Source organism: Thamnophis sirtalis, unplaced genomic scaffold, assembly GCF_051295495.1.
Source record: "Thamnophis sirtalis isolate CommonGarterSnake01/CBP01778 unplaced genomic scaffold, rThaSir2_p1.2 scaffold_6, whole genome shotgun sequence".
NCBI classification, from domain to species: Eukaryota; Metazoa; Chordata; class Lepidosauria; order Squamata; family Natricidae; genus Thamnophis; species Thamnophis sirtalis.
This window is the reverse complement of record NW_028261386.1, coordinates 20,847,194-20,860,707: the sequence shown is the minus strand read 5'-3', so window position 1 is coordinate 20,860,707 and position 13,514 is coordinate 20,847,194. Positions and strand designations below refer to the sequence as shown.

The 13,514-nt window shown below is 42.0% G+C and overlaps 1 protein-coding gene across 1 annotated transcript; it reads right to left on the bottom strand.

Annotated features, from left to right (window-relative positions):
- Positions 1-810: 810 nt before the first annotated feature.
- On the bottom strand, positions 811-12,815 carry LOC148044887 (C-C motif chemokine 4-like). Its single transcript, XM_087719087.1, has 3 exons — positions 12,697-12,815; positions 11,629-11,731; positions 811-973 (listed from the first exon to the last, which is right to left on the bottom strand). Exons 1-3 carry the CDS (start codon positions 12,770-12,772, stop codon positions 892-894), a joined length of 261 nt encoding a protein of 86 aa, XP_087575213.1. The 5' UTR covers positions 12,773-12,815; the 3' UTR covers positions 811-891.
- Between the last annotated feature and the right edge of the window lie 699 nt (positions 12,816-13,514).

Here is a 13,514-nt window from a genome sequence, read left to right as displayed (position 1 = left end):
TTGCCACCTGGGCTAAGATGCTGTTTGTGATAAGCAAACTCTTGATTTCTTATAAACAACCACTCCCCACTCCCCTCCCCTCCCCTTCTCCCTTCCTTGCAAACAGAGAAAACCTGCAAGGCTTCAATGTTAAAGCAGCATCCATCTGGCATCAAAATCCCTACTGCATACAACCACATAAGCAGCAGTATAAGGTGTGGTTTCTTTTTAAGAATAGGAGTGCTGGAAATGAAGAGAAAACCAACAAGAGTAGAGCCGTTTCAGAATGGAGCCTCGTCTTACGTAAGTATAATGAACAGACCAAAGAAATAGCCCCAATGGAGGATTTCAATAGCTTTTACTCCACCTTCTACGCTCCTTTCGAAGGCTTCACTCTGAATACAGAGGATCTCCGCTGCCTTGCATGCTGCTGCTTCCCTGTCTCATAGGTTCCAGTGCACCGACGGCACAGTCAATGGAGGGTATAGTGGTGTGTGGGAATGACCTTGGGAGTCAGGGCAGACAAAGTCTGAAAAGGAGCATTGTTATGAATGGTGGTGCAGGAGCAGATGGACGGTCCAAGAATCCCCACTCCCAGGGAAGGAGAAGGGCCAGAGCCCAGACAGAGTCCTAGTCAATCTTTCAATGAAATAAGAATTGTTGTGTAACCTGAAGGAGCTCTCAGAAAAGATTTCAAACATAGACAAGCAGATGTATGGATTCCATCACTCTGAGATTTTATTCATATATCATCTTCAATCAATGACGTTTAAGTTAGAAGTGTGCAAGGTTAGGGGTGTGCAAGAATAAGAGTCACACGTGTTCTTTTTTTCCATCTTCGAAGCATTTTAAAAGCTTCGACTTCTTGGAGATTCTCCGGGTGAATATGAAGGAGGTGGGATGTTGTCAGTTTTAAGACAAATCTCTTATACGATCCTGGACCCATGCTGCATTGGGATCTGCACAAATCCTTTTGTCCTTCTTTGTGAGAAATCTGCAGAAGAGACATAAACATGCATATTTTGTCACAAGATGGAAAGAAAACAATTTTCTACAATTGACACCACACTCAGTATTCAAGGGCGCAGATCCCCTCCCATCAGTTGCCCTCCAGAGGCTCTTGTTGGAAATTGAATTCATGAAAAGGGGTGCATTGGCAGATGTCCACTAAACCTTTCAATGAATTTCAATATTTCAGCTAAAGGACTGATTTGCCTGAAAGTTGTGGATTGAAGTGTTGAACTAAACCTGCACATAGGCCCCTTCAAGATGGAGATGAATTTAAATTTTGGCATAGGGATATCTGCAGAGGGGGTGACAAATAAATCAAGATAGCAGCCAAGTACCTTGCAATTGAAACCCCACCTCTTCATTAATATTTATTGCAAAAATATGAATAGTTTTTTTTTCTGAGTGAAGAACTCTCTGGACTCATTGTGATCTGTTGGGTGGGAATGCCTATCCAGAAGGACAGCAACTCATTTTACATTTAAGTTAAATTCACATAAAGTCAAAATAGGGAAATGCAATGATTATGGCTTTTGCACTTTTCCATGAAGGTCGCGCAAAGATACTAAATGTTTCAAGAGCAGCCAACATCACATTTAACATATTCAGGAATCACTTAGGAGTTGATAGATTTTTTTTAAGTACTTACATGATAGCTGGCTGGGGACACATGCCATATGCCCTTTCATAGGACTTCAAGATTTTCAGTGGAATAACCTTGCCTGTGTAGCGAAGACAACAAGAGAGCTCTGGAAAACAGGAAAAGAGACTTGTGTCATTTTAATGGTTTCCCTTCCCCAATCATTGAGTCTTGAACCTGAACTTCTCACCTGCTAGTTTACATTCCCCTCATATAAGATGGGCAGAAACAAATTCAACAATGATTTCCGCAGAAATTGTCTTACTTGGGCAGATTCCTTCCTTCCTTCCTTCCTTCCTTCCTTCCTTCCTTCCTTCCTTCCTTCCTTCCCAAATATAATGGATTCTTACTAGTATGCTACTAGGAATTGTCACAGCCAGATAGTGACTATGTGTGCCCCAAAGCACTAACTCCCAAAAATTCTACCTTGGCACTGGAGAAAACTAAACTTATTTTGGAGAGGAACTTTAGATTTCTCTTACATAGAGAATCCACTTTCCATTTTGTCCACTCAATAGACAATGTTCAATTCAGAAAATAATTCTTATCAATATTGATCTCCAGTTCAAAGCCCTTGAGCCAGCACCGTCCAAAGACATTTCTGCAGTCATGGGGCCAACATGACATCACGGAGTGCTATTACCTTCCCACCAAAGTGGTACTTATTTATCGCATTTGCATGCTCTCAAACTGCTAGGTTGACAAGAGCTGAGGCAAGGGCAGGAGCTCTCCCCATCTCTTGACGCTCAGGTCTCGAACCTAAGCTGCCGGCTTTTCAGCCGACAAGTCCAGCATTTTAACCATGAGCCACCTAACCGCCCTCAGAAGGTAGGTGGGATGCTGAAAAAGAGAAGAAAATGAAGTCCTACGGTGCGTAGCCTGAGGTTGGGATAAGAACATAGCAGCAATGAGGAAGAGGGCGAGGGTAGCCAGGGAGCTGTTCATCTTTGCTCTTGGCTCAAAGGAGAGAAGAAATAGTAGTTGGGGTAGCTTGTGCACCTCCTTAGCTCCATGCTGAGAGGCAGAACTTCTATTCTTATATAGACCACTTGAGGAGAGGGTGGAGATTTGCTGGAAATAAAATCCAGGTGTCATATCTGAATCTCAATTAGGGCCTCAGATTCTGAAAATGGTGCAAGGCTTTGGGGATTTCTAAGAGCGCTGATTTGCAAAGAAATGAAGGAATACTGGTATGAGTTCTCAAGGGAAACTTGCTACAGAATAATATAATGGTTACCAGAAGGCTTCAGATTAGTATCTCACAACCTTGGGAATTGTAAAGTGTCTGGACCTCAACTTCCAGAATTCTCAGGTTCTGGGAATTGAACTCCAGGAATCTTACAGTTTCTAAGATTGAGAAACACGATATAAATTCCCACAAGAGAAGTGGTCCTTTTTCAGCGTGCCACGACAAAACCGCGCTAGGCAAAAGAGCGCCGACAAATATGCGTTGACAAGTACGGGTCGTCATTACTTCGCGTCATCACCGCCGCAACAACAGCGCGGCAACAGAAGGGCACTTTAAAACGGCGCCGCGGCAGAAAGCCGACTTCAATTAAGGTAAGCGTTAGGATTAGGTTTAGGGGTTTGTTTTAGGGTTAGGTTTAGGGTTAGGTTTAGGGTTAGGTTTAGGGTTAGGGTTAGGGTTAGGGTTAGGGTTAGGGTTAGGTTTAGCATTAGGTTTAGCGTTAGGGTTAGGTTTAGGGTTAGGTTTAGGGTTAGATTTAGGGTTAGGTTTAGGGTTAGGTTTAGGGTTAGGTTTAGGGTACTGAGTGCTTGGGAATGCACAATTTTGCCTTCCGCGATTATGTCATCGCGGTAGGGTCGCGTTTTTCCCTAGCGCTTAGAACGGCGCCAATTAGTCTTCGCGCTTATGTCTCTGCGCAGAAGTGCTTCGCGGATTTGTGGTGGAGCCCTTTTTCAGTGGATTCTTTATTATAAGCCGTCTTTACCAGCCTCTTGTCATCCAAAACCATGTTGCCCATTAGCATTTTGTTCTAAAACTTCTAGAGCAGTGATGGAAAAACCTTTTTTCCCTGGGGTGCCAAAAGTTCATGTGTGCTGTCGTGTGTGTGCTTGTGTCCACTCCCCCCTCCATGTGACTTCCAGGCACATGGGTGCACATCCCCACACCTGCCATGTCCCGTTTTGGGTCTAGCAGGCCTCATTGAAGCCTCCAGATTCCGGAAACAGCCTGTTTTCCAACTTCCGGTAGGCCCATTTTTTCCCCTATCCAGGCTCCAAGAAAGCCCCTGGAGTTGTGGCCTTCCCTGCCCCCCCCCCACCCAACCTCCGAGGCCCTTGGGAAGCTTGAAACAGCCCATTTCCTGACTTCCGGTGGGCCTCGTAGGCCCATTTGTCTCCCTCGCCAGGCTCCAGAGGCTTTCTAGGAGCCTGGGGAGGGCGAAAATGGCCTTCCACACACACCGGAGGTCCTCTGGAGGCTGAAAATGCCCTCCCAGAGCCTCTGCACAAGCCCTGTACTTACTTGGCATCACATGGAGACTTCTGGCAGCATGGGTGGGCCAGCTGAAAATCAGCTGGCCAGGGCACACATGCATGCTGGAGCAAGCCAGGGCAACACTGGCTTGCCCACAGATATGGCTTCGTGTGCCACCTGTGGTACGACTGCCATAGGTTCACCATCATGGCTCTAGAGACTCCAGGCTGAAAAAGGTTGAAACAAGTAAAAAAAATATTGCATATACTTGTTGCAGAAAATGACAGGCGTTAGACTTCTCAGAATATAGGAAAAGTTTATTTGGCAGCCAGGTTCAGAAAGCTAGCCCATGGCTAACATTGCAAGTTCTGAACAACCTTAATCATCGAAGCAGGCATTCTTATACATTCCCAAAAGCATTGCAACACAGAAATTCTTAACACATTTCTTAGTGGTTACCTTGAGGAGAAAACCTTATAAGGGGATGAAGGTCTTACTTCTCCTTTTGTTTCGGGTATGGCTTACGTGTTATTAATGAACTTTAATTGAACTTTGTGGTTTGGACTTTTAACACAAGTAGGGACGTTGGCAAGGACATCCTGTGATCAGTGAATGGGGACACTTCCTTTAAGTAACTTCTAACTGTCCCGGTTATTCTATTGCAAGTCCCTACTCTTGTCTATGTGACTTTTAATATAGAAGTAAAGGGGTTCTAAGAGGCTGTCCAGCCTGACCCAGTAGGTTTCACCTGTAATGTCCAAATCTCACTTTATGGCTGCTTTATACTGAAGCAATTTCCTTCTGAATGCTGATCATTGTGTGTATTCAAGGAGCAGAAAACAGTTTTTCACGTCTTGCCATTGGGCTTCTTACAGGAACCTGCCTAGCCCAATGTTTGTTTGAGTAGTTGGAGCAGTTTAGTAGAATTAAAATTTGGTCAACAGACCTTTCAATCAAAACTAAAAGAAAAGTGTAAACAAATGAGCCAACTCATAGGGAAAATCAATCATGTAACTCACAACTAAGGTCCATTCACCGTCTGATATCCACAATCTCAGTTGCTGCCAGTATATAACAAGGTGAGCATACAGACAGAGTTGAAGAGTGGTTTGATGCTAGAAATTATTGATTGCATTGCTTCTTTATATCTGTGGATAACAACCTCAGTCTCTCAAGTCTTCCTTCCAATTAATCACACAAGGGATCATCTTTTCTGACTGACATCTTTGTTTGAAAAACTACCATCAACTTCTAATTCTTACAGTCATTATTAGGGAGTTTGTGTATATGTATAAATATTGGAAAATTAAGATAATTTGATGTTGAAAGGTAGTGTATTCTATTGTGATTCTAGAAAAAGCAATCCAAAGATGAAAAGACCATTCAGAATCCTATAATTGAAGATCCTTTATTAAAGGAAACTCACGTTGTTAATTTATCTAATGTAATGTTACAATTAAAGTGCCGTTTCTATAAAAGGTAATCATGAAATAAAGGTAGCTTTGTTCAGGGTTGGAACAAGTACACATCCAGGGAGCTTGATTGATCAGACTTATCAATAGCCTTATGCTATTGTCATGTGCTAATTCAACTGAAAGTGTCTTCCCAGTTAATTAATTCAACTTATGCACTTTAATAACAGTCTTGTTTCTGTTTCCTGTACAACCTTATCATGCTGATAGAATGTCTTTTCATTTTGGACAGTTGAAACCTAAAACAGAATGGAATAACCTAAAGCCAATCAAGTGGTGCTCCAGCATTTGCTTTCTTTGTTGTAGTTTCTCTACTTGTTTCACATTCACACAGATACACTGGGCAGCCCCATCAAATAGAAGTCAATGCAACATAACCCCCAAGTTCTTTCTTTCTCTACCCAAGATTTTCAAAGAACCCAAATAAATTATAGGTTCAAACAAAGAAGCTGCAATCCCTATACTTTATGGAAGGTACAATAGCCACAGAAAGACAAATTTATTTTGATTGTGGGAAAGTCACTTGTTTTCCCTACAGCCATGGATGCCACCAAAGGCCCAAAGACCTTACTTCTTCACTGAGGATGACATTTCTTATGAGAACAATGCAATTTGTTGTGAATTGATGTGGAATTATCAAAAGCACTTAAATAATAATAATCTTGATCTCAAATGGGAAGGATTTGGCTAGATTCACATGATATACCATGAAAAAATCATGGATTGGGTGATTGCATTATTTTATTGTATTTACTGATGAAGAAAGAAAGATTTATATTTTTTTTGAAAATGTATATTTTTCTGTACCCTATCTTTAATAAGCTTGTAAAGAATCAGAAAAATGTTGATTAAATACTTTAATAAAGCATATATTTTAATAAAAACAAAATATCTTGCAACAGACTGTTTTCCTTTGTGTTCATAGAACTTAGAACATAAAATATCATGGAATCATAGGGATGGAAGGGACCCCAGAAGTCTTCTAGTCTCCCTGCTCAAGGCAGGAAAACTTATACCATCCCAGTCAAATGGTTGCCCTATTTTTGAAAACTTCCAGGGATGGAGCCATAATTCCACAAGGCAAACTATTCCACTTATTAATTGTTCTCTTTGTCAGAAAATTTCTCCACCTTCTAGGTTGAATTTCTCTTTAACAAGCTTCCACCCATTATCCCAAAACTGCTTTTTTCAATAGACAACTGGACTTTCTGGGTTTTTTGTCTTTGAAGACATTTTGCTTCTCATCCAAGAAGCTTCTTCAGCTCTGACAAATATATTTAAATGATTTCTGCGCATGCGCAGTTGACTGTGAATTGTTTCGTGCATCCGCAGAAACATGCCAGCAACAGCAGAACAGACCAGAGAACCAATTCGGGGGCATGGCCAGTCTGGGTCACTGCCAGTTTTGCGACCCAGACTGAATCATCCTTACCGGTTCGGCTGAACCAGGATGAACAAGAAGCAATCCACTTCTCCAATGAGCGTACAGAAATACTGACACTTTGCCACCCTTACTGACACAAGGTAGGCTTAATAGTGGTTCTAACCAATGTTTAGTTTGGTTCAGTGTTTATTAAGCATCACTAATGCTCTAGACATCTCTTTTTAGCAGCCTCAATTTGTGAAAATGGCCTTCATCACACACACACACACACACACACACACACACACCAGGGGCCCTCCAGAGGCTGAAAACAGCCCCTTTGCCGACTTCTGATCAGACTGGAAGGTCCGTTTTTCGCTCTCCCCAGGCTCCAAAGCCTTTCTCAGAGCCTGGGGAGGGTGAAAACAGCTTGTTTCCTGACTTCTGGTGGGCCCAGGAGGCCTGAAAATCAGCTGGCCAGAGCGTGCATGTGCGCTGGAGCTGAGCTTGCGTGCCCACTGATATGGCTTCCTGTGGCACATGTGGCATAGGTTCGCCATCACAGCTGAAGTAAACATAGCACAGCACACTGGACCCTTCCTGGCACTGATATACAATATGTGTTACCCATTTCAAAGGTGCAAAAATAGACATTTAATAACCAATCAACTTAGATTATTCAAATCACTTTGGCTACCAAAATGCAAGAGTTGTACATAACATTAACATAACTACTGATTAACTTAAAGATGTAAAGCAGTGAAAATAATTAATAGGCCAATACAGAAAGAGAGGAGTGAAGGAAATGGGAGGGAGGGAGGGAGAGAGGACGGAAAGGAGGAAGGGAGAGAGGAAGAAAGGAAGGTTGGTTTTCAATGCTCTCTTTCAGCTTCCCATAAGGAAGGTCAATGCGAAAGCTGGCAGGACATCAGGAATTGCTCCTTCTCCTTGTGCATTATACCACAAAAATGTTTGAATCTAGAAATCTCCAATTGATATCTTAAAGAATGTATTTTTAAAATCTGGGACACATTACTGCTTTGCTTCTGAAATTTCCATGAAGTTATGGACTCTCCTTCAAGTTCATTCCTCTATTCATTTGACTCTGACTGTTGGTTCCTATGGCCATTTTGTGTTGGTGGGCCCTGATCTTTGAATCAGCAAAGTTGGAAATCATTGATTGACATTGTCAAGGTCAAAGGCAACTTAACCCAATTCCTTCTTTAGCTGCAGATACTGTGTATGTGCATGTCAAGAAATGTTGCAATGCCTCGTTTAGAAAATCATAGAAAGTACTGTGTAACTGTAGCACTTTCTTTCCTTCACAAGGCAACATCTTGCCTTTCAGACCTTATTTTTATGAGAAGACAGTGATCTTATGCACAATGTTCCCATTGTTTTTAGATTAATGCACTCCATGTACTTTTACGTCATTTAAAAATCTTTACCTCTTATCAGCTGCTTGAGGAGAAGTTTTCCTCATAATTGTTCAATGAGTCATACCTTATACTAGAGAATGGGGTGAAGGGCTGCTCTAATCCTGAAGACAATTAGGGACCAAATGAAGGTTTTGAGATATTGGAGCTGTGGATTGGGTGGGAACAATGACTCTTCTCCTAACCACTCATGTTCAGAAGCCTGTGTACACATGTATACAAACATTAATAAGTTTAAAGCTAAGCTTTGCATTTTGTATGTATCAGGATTTTTCAAACTTGGTAACTTTAAGATCTGTGGACCAACTCTGAAGTTCACATAATTTAAAGTTGCCAAGTTTGGAAAACACTGATATAAATGCATCTTCTTTATGATTCTGAACATGTCCAATAATTAATTACCTATTATATGGAAATCTAAAAGGTATATGTATTTCCAGTAAAGTAAGTAAAATACAAAAGTTCCTTATTAAACAGAGAACACAAATGAAACCTTACTGGGATGAAGCAGGAATTCAAATGGGATACATTCAATAGTAAGCTTTTTGTAGGAGCTTTTTACTAGAAGCTTAACTGCCAATCTAGATGAACAAGATGGATTGTGAACTGAGATGATATGGTTAAATGTCTATGGAGTTTCTCAGAGCCTCCTGAAGGTCCCTGAAGCCTCCGGAGGGTCTCCGGGTGGGGTAGGGGAGGCGGTTTTCACCCTCCCCAGGCTCCTATAAATCCTCTAGAGCCTGGGGAGGGTGAAAAAAGCATGCAAAAAATGGGGGGGGGGCACCTGCCATGCACCCAGGGAGGCATCACGCACTGCATTATGAGTGTGGCATACCCGCATACGACCCCCATTATGCTTCCCCCACTTATGGCACACCAGCCATCGCTGGTAGAGGGTATCCTGCCTGAGCAGGGGGTTCTACTAGAAGACCTCCAAGGTTCTTTCCAAATCTGTTATTCTGTTCTGTTAGTGCAGTGGTTAAATAAATGAAAGTTGATAAAGTGAATCTATTGTACCTGTTGGATGTTTTTAGTTCAAAATCGAAAGTAAATGCCATCCTGAAGCTGCTTCAGCAGAGCTAGCTGAAATGTTATGCTTTCTATGACAGATTATGGATGTATCGCAAAGTTTTACTGGACATAAATTGCTAGGACATAGCCTGAAAGAAGGGGTACCTTTGGCACCAGGCTGTCTTGTCATGAACATTTGGTTCATGAAAAAGTGTGGGCATGTGACTGGGGTGTGCAGGTGTTCCTATAGTAATAATTGTCATTGGAGACTCAAGTAACATGGACAATGTTCCTCCAGGCCTTCCTGTCCTCTACCATTCTCTGGAGTCCATTTAAACTCAGGCCCACTGCTTTGGTGACTCCATCCAGCCACCTCATTCTCTGTCGTCCCCTTCTTCTTTTACCCGCAGTCTTTCCCAGCATTAGGCTCTTCTCCAGTCCTTCTCCTCTAGGACTGACCGATTTGATCGCCTTGCAGTCCAAGGGACTCGTAGGACTCTTGTCCAGCACCATAGTTCAAAGGCCTCAATTTTATTAATTTGTTTAAAACTTCTTGTTTAAAAGTTTTAATAAAAATTTCCTATTGTCATTTATACTGAGTTAATTAAAGTGCAGTCACTTGAAATTACTTTAAGCACGCCTTCCCAGGTTTCTTGCCACCTTGGCTAAGATGCTGTTTGTGATAAGCGAACTCTTGATTACTTATAAACAACCACTCCCCCCTCTCCTCCCCTTCTCCCTTCCTTGCAAACAGAGAAAACCTGCCAGGTTTCAATATTAAAGCAGCATCCATCTAGCATCAAAATCCCTACTGCATACAACCATGTAAACAGCACTATACTTTCTTTTTAAGAATAAGAGTGCTGGAAATGAAGAGAAAACCAACAAGAGTACAGCCATTTCAGAATGGAGCCACCTCTTACGTGAGTGAGACAAAAAAAATAGCCCCAATGGAGAATTTCAATAGCTTTTATTCCACCTTCCACGCTGCTTTCAAAGGCTTCACTCTGAATACACAGTATCTCCACTGCATTGCATGCTGCTGCTTCCTTGTCTCATAGGTTCTAGTGCACCGACAGCACAGCCAATGGAGGGTATAGTGGTATGTGGGAATGATCTTGGGAGTCAGGGCAGACAGAGGTAGATGACAGGCAATTCAGCCTGCATCAGGAATGTGAGTAGAACAAGAGACTCAACAGGGACCATCCCTAGTTTCTTGGGCTGTATAAGGAAATGGAAGAGGAAGGTATTTTCAAATTTGCAAGGTTCTGTTAATGGAACCTTACAATAAAGTACTATTAGTTCATCTCACGGTGTTTCCTGACTAGTCTACCTTGCAAGGTTGACATCCATCTTTCAAGTCTGAAAAAGGAATCAGGAATCCCCACTCCCAGGGAAGGAGATGGGCAGAGCCCAGACAGAGTCCTAGTCAATCTTTCAATGCAATAAGAATTGTTGTGTAACCTGAAGGAGCTCTCGGAAAAGATTTCAAACATAGACTAGCAGAGACATATATGGATTCCATCACCCTGAGATTTATTCATATTTCATCTTCCATGAATGATGTTTAAGTTAGGAGTGTGCAAGGTCAGAATAAGAGTCACACGTGTTCTTTTTTTCCACATCTGAAGCATTTTAAAAGCTTTGACTTCTTGGGGATTATCCAGGAGAATATGAAGGAGGTGGGAGGTTGTCAGTTTTAAGACAACTCTCTTATACGATCCTGGACCCATGCTTCACTGGGATCTGCACAAATCTTTCTGTCCTTCTTTGTGGTAAATCTGCAGAAGAGACATAAACATGCATATTTCGTCACAAGATGGAAAGAAAACAATTCTCTACAATTGGCACCACACTCAGTTTTCAAGGGCGCAGATCCCCTCCCATCAGTTGCCCTCAAGAGGCTCCTGTTCCAAATTGATTTCATGAAAGGGGGTGCATGGGCAGAGGGGGTGACAAATAAATCAACATAGCAGCCAAGGGCCTTGCAATTGCAACCTCACCTATTCATTAATGTTTATTGCAAAAAACTAATCGATTTTTTTCTCTGTGTGAAGAACTTTCTGGCCTCATTGTGATATGTTGGGCGGGACCACAACTAATTTTACACTTAAATTAAATTCACATAAAGTCAATATAGGGCAATATGATGATTATTGGCTGGTGCACTTTTCCATAAAGGTCACACAAAGATACTAGATGTTTCAAGGGCAGCCAACATCACATTTAACATATTCAGGAATTCCTTAGGAGTTGATAGATTTTTTTAAAGTACTTACATGATAGCTGGCCTGGAACACCTGGAATTTGTACGCTCATAGGACTTCAGGAGGTGCTGTGGAACAGGCCTGGGTGTGTACTCAAAACAACAGGTAGTGGGGGCTGAAAGACAGGAAAAGAGACGTGACATTTTAATGGTTTCCCTTCCCCAATCATTGAGTCTTGAAACTGAAGTTCTCATCTGCTAATTTACATTCCCCTCAATAATATGGGCAGATTTTTCCTGGACTGACTTTACAATGGATCATGTTATTATTATTAGATTTATATCCAACCCTACTTTGTACAATTCATGGTAGCTTACATAGCTAATGCTTCATCCTTCCATATTCTCCACAAGAACAGCCCTAGAGATAGGTTGAACTAAGAACGACTGGCCCAAAGTCTTTTAAACAATGTTTTTAAGAAGTGGAGATTTGTATTTTACTTTGAGTAGTGAAAATTTCAGAAGCAAATTCAACAATGATTTCTGCAGAAATTAAGAATGCAGGAATTGTCTCACTCAGGCAGATTCCTTCCTTTCTTCCTTCGTGAATAGAATGGATTCTTACTAGTATGTATCTATTATAGCTAGATAGTGACTATGTGAGCCCCAAAGCACTAACTCCTAAAAATTCTACCTGGCACTAGAGGAAAATACACTTATTTTGGAAAGGAACTTTAGATTTCTCTTACATAGGGAATCCACTTTCCTTTTTGTCCATTCAATAGACAATGTTCAATACGGAAAATAATTCTTATCAATATTCATCTCCAGTTCAAAGCCCTTGAGACAGCACCGTCCAAAGACATTTCTGCAGTCATGAGGCCAACATGACATTACAGAGTACTATTACCTTCCCACCAAAGTGGTACCTATTTACTTACTCGCATTTGCATGTTCTCGAACTGCTAGATTGACAAGAGCTGAGGCAAGGGCAGGAGCTCTCCCCATCTCTTGACGCTCAGGTCTCGAACCTAAGCTGCCGGCTTTTCAGCCGACAAGTCCAATGTTTTAAACATGAGCCACCCAACCGCCCTCAGAAGGTAGGTGGGATGCTGAAAAAGAGAAGAAAATGAAGTCTTACGGGACTTAGCCTGAGCTTGGGATAAGAACATAGCAGCAATGAGGAAGAGGGCGAGGGTAGCCAGGGAGCTGTTCATCTTTGCTCTTGGATCAAAGGTGTGAAGAAATAGCAGTTGTGGTAGCTTGTGCACCTCCCTAGTTCCATGCTGAGAGGCAGAACGTCTCGTGTTATATAGACCGGTTGAGAAGAGGGTGGAGATTTGCTGGAAATAAAATCATATCTGAATCTCAATTAGGGCCTCAGAATCTGAAAATGGTGCAAGGTTTTGGGGATTTCTAAGAGAGCTGATTTGCAAAGAAATGAAGGAATACTGGTGGGAAACAAATGAGTTCTCAAGGGAAACTTGCTCGTTGGCTTGAGCTTGGCCCTGGTATCGATCCAAAGGTCCACCCGAGATGAGCAGATGTCCTCTGAGGTAGAACTTCCTGTATCTTCTCTGCCTTTCACAGCAGAGGCTGTTAGCACAGCTTTCTTCCGGGGGGGTGGTGGCTGGACCAGCACAGTTCCCTGCAGTGTCTGGGGATGGGATGGGATGGGATGGAATAGAATAGAATAGAATATCAGATTAAACCCCAGAGGGGCACTGGACATTTGCCAGAGAAGGTCTTTCCTTTTCAGAAGACATTTTAGATTCCCCTTGGCAAATATTCCAGCAGGGAAAGGATGCACCAAAGGTTCCTAATAATATTTTTGCAATATGAAAGACATAGAACATTTCTCTTGACACAAATTTTAATTCAGCATGGTTCTCCTTGGTGGAAAGAAATGTGATCCAACAAAGTCAGGGACCTAAACCCTTGCCCAACTGGTCAAAAACA

Excerpts from the sequence above, each read along its gene's own strand:
- LOC148044887 (XM_087719087.1), bottom strand. The coding sequence starts at position 12,772 with ATGAACAGCTCCCTGGCTACCCTCGCCCTCTTCCTCATTGCTGCTATG. Across the intron at positions 11,732-12,696 it reads CCAAGCTCAGGCTAAGTCCC|CCCCCACTACCTGTTGTTTT; the intron begins GTAAGACTTCAT and ends CCTGTCTTTCAG. Across the intron at positions 974-11,628 it reads TGTTCCAGGCCAGCTATCAT|ATTTCTCACAAAGAAGGACA; the intron begins GTAAGTACTTTA and ends TCTCTTCTGCAG.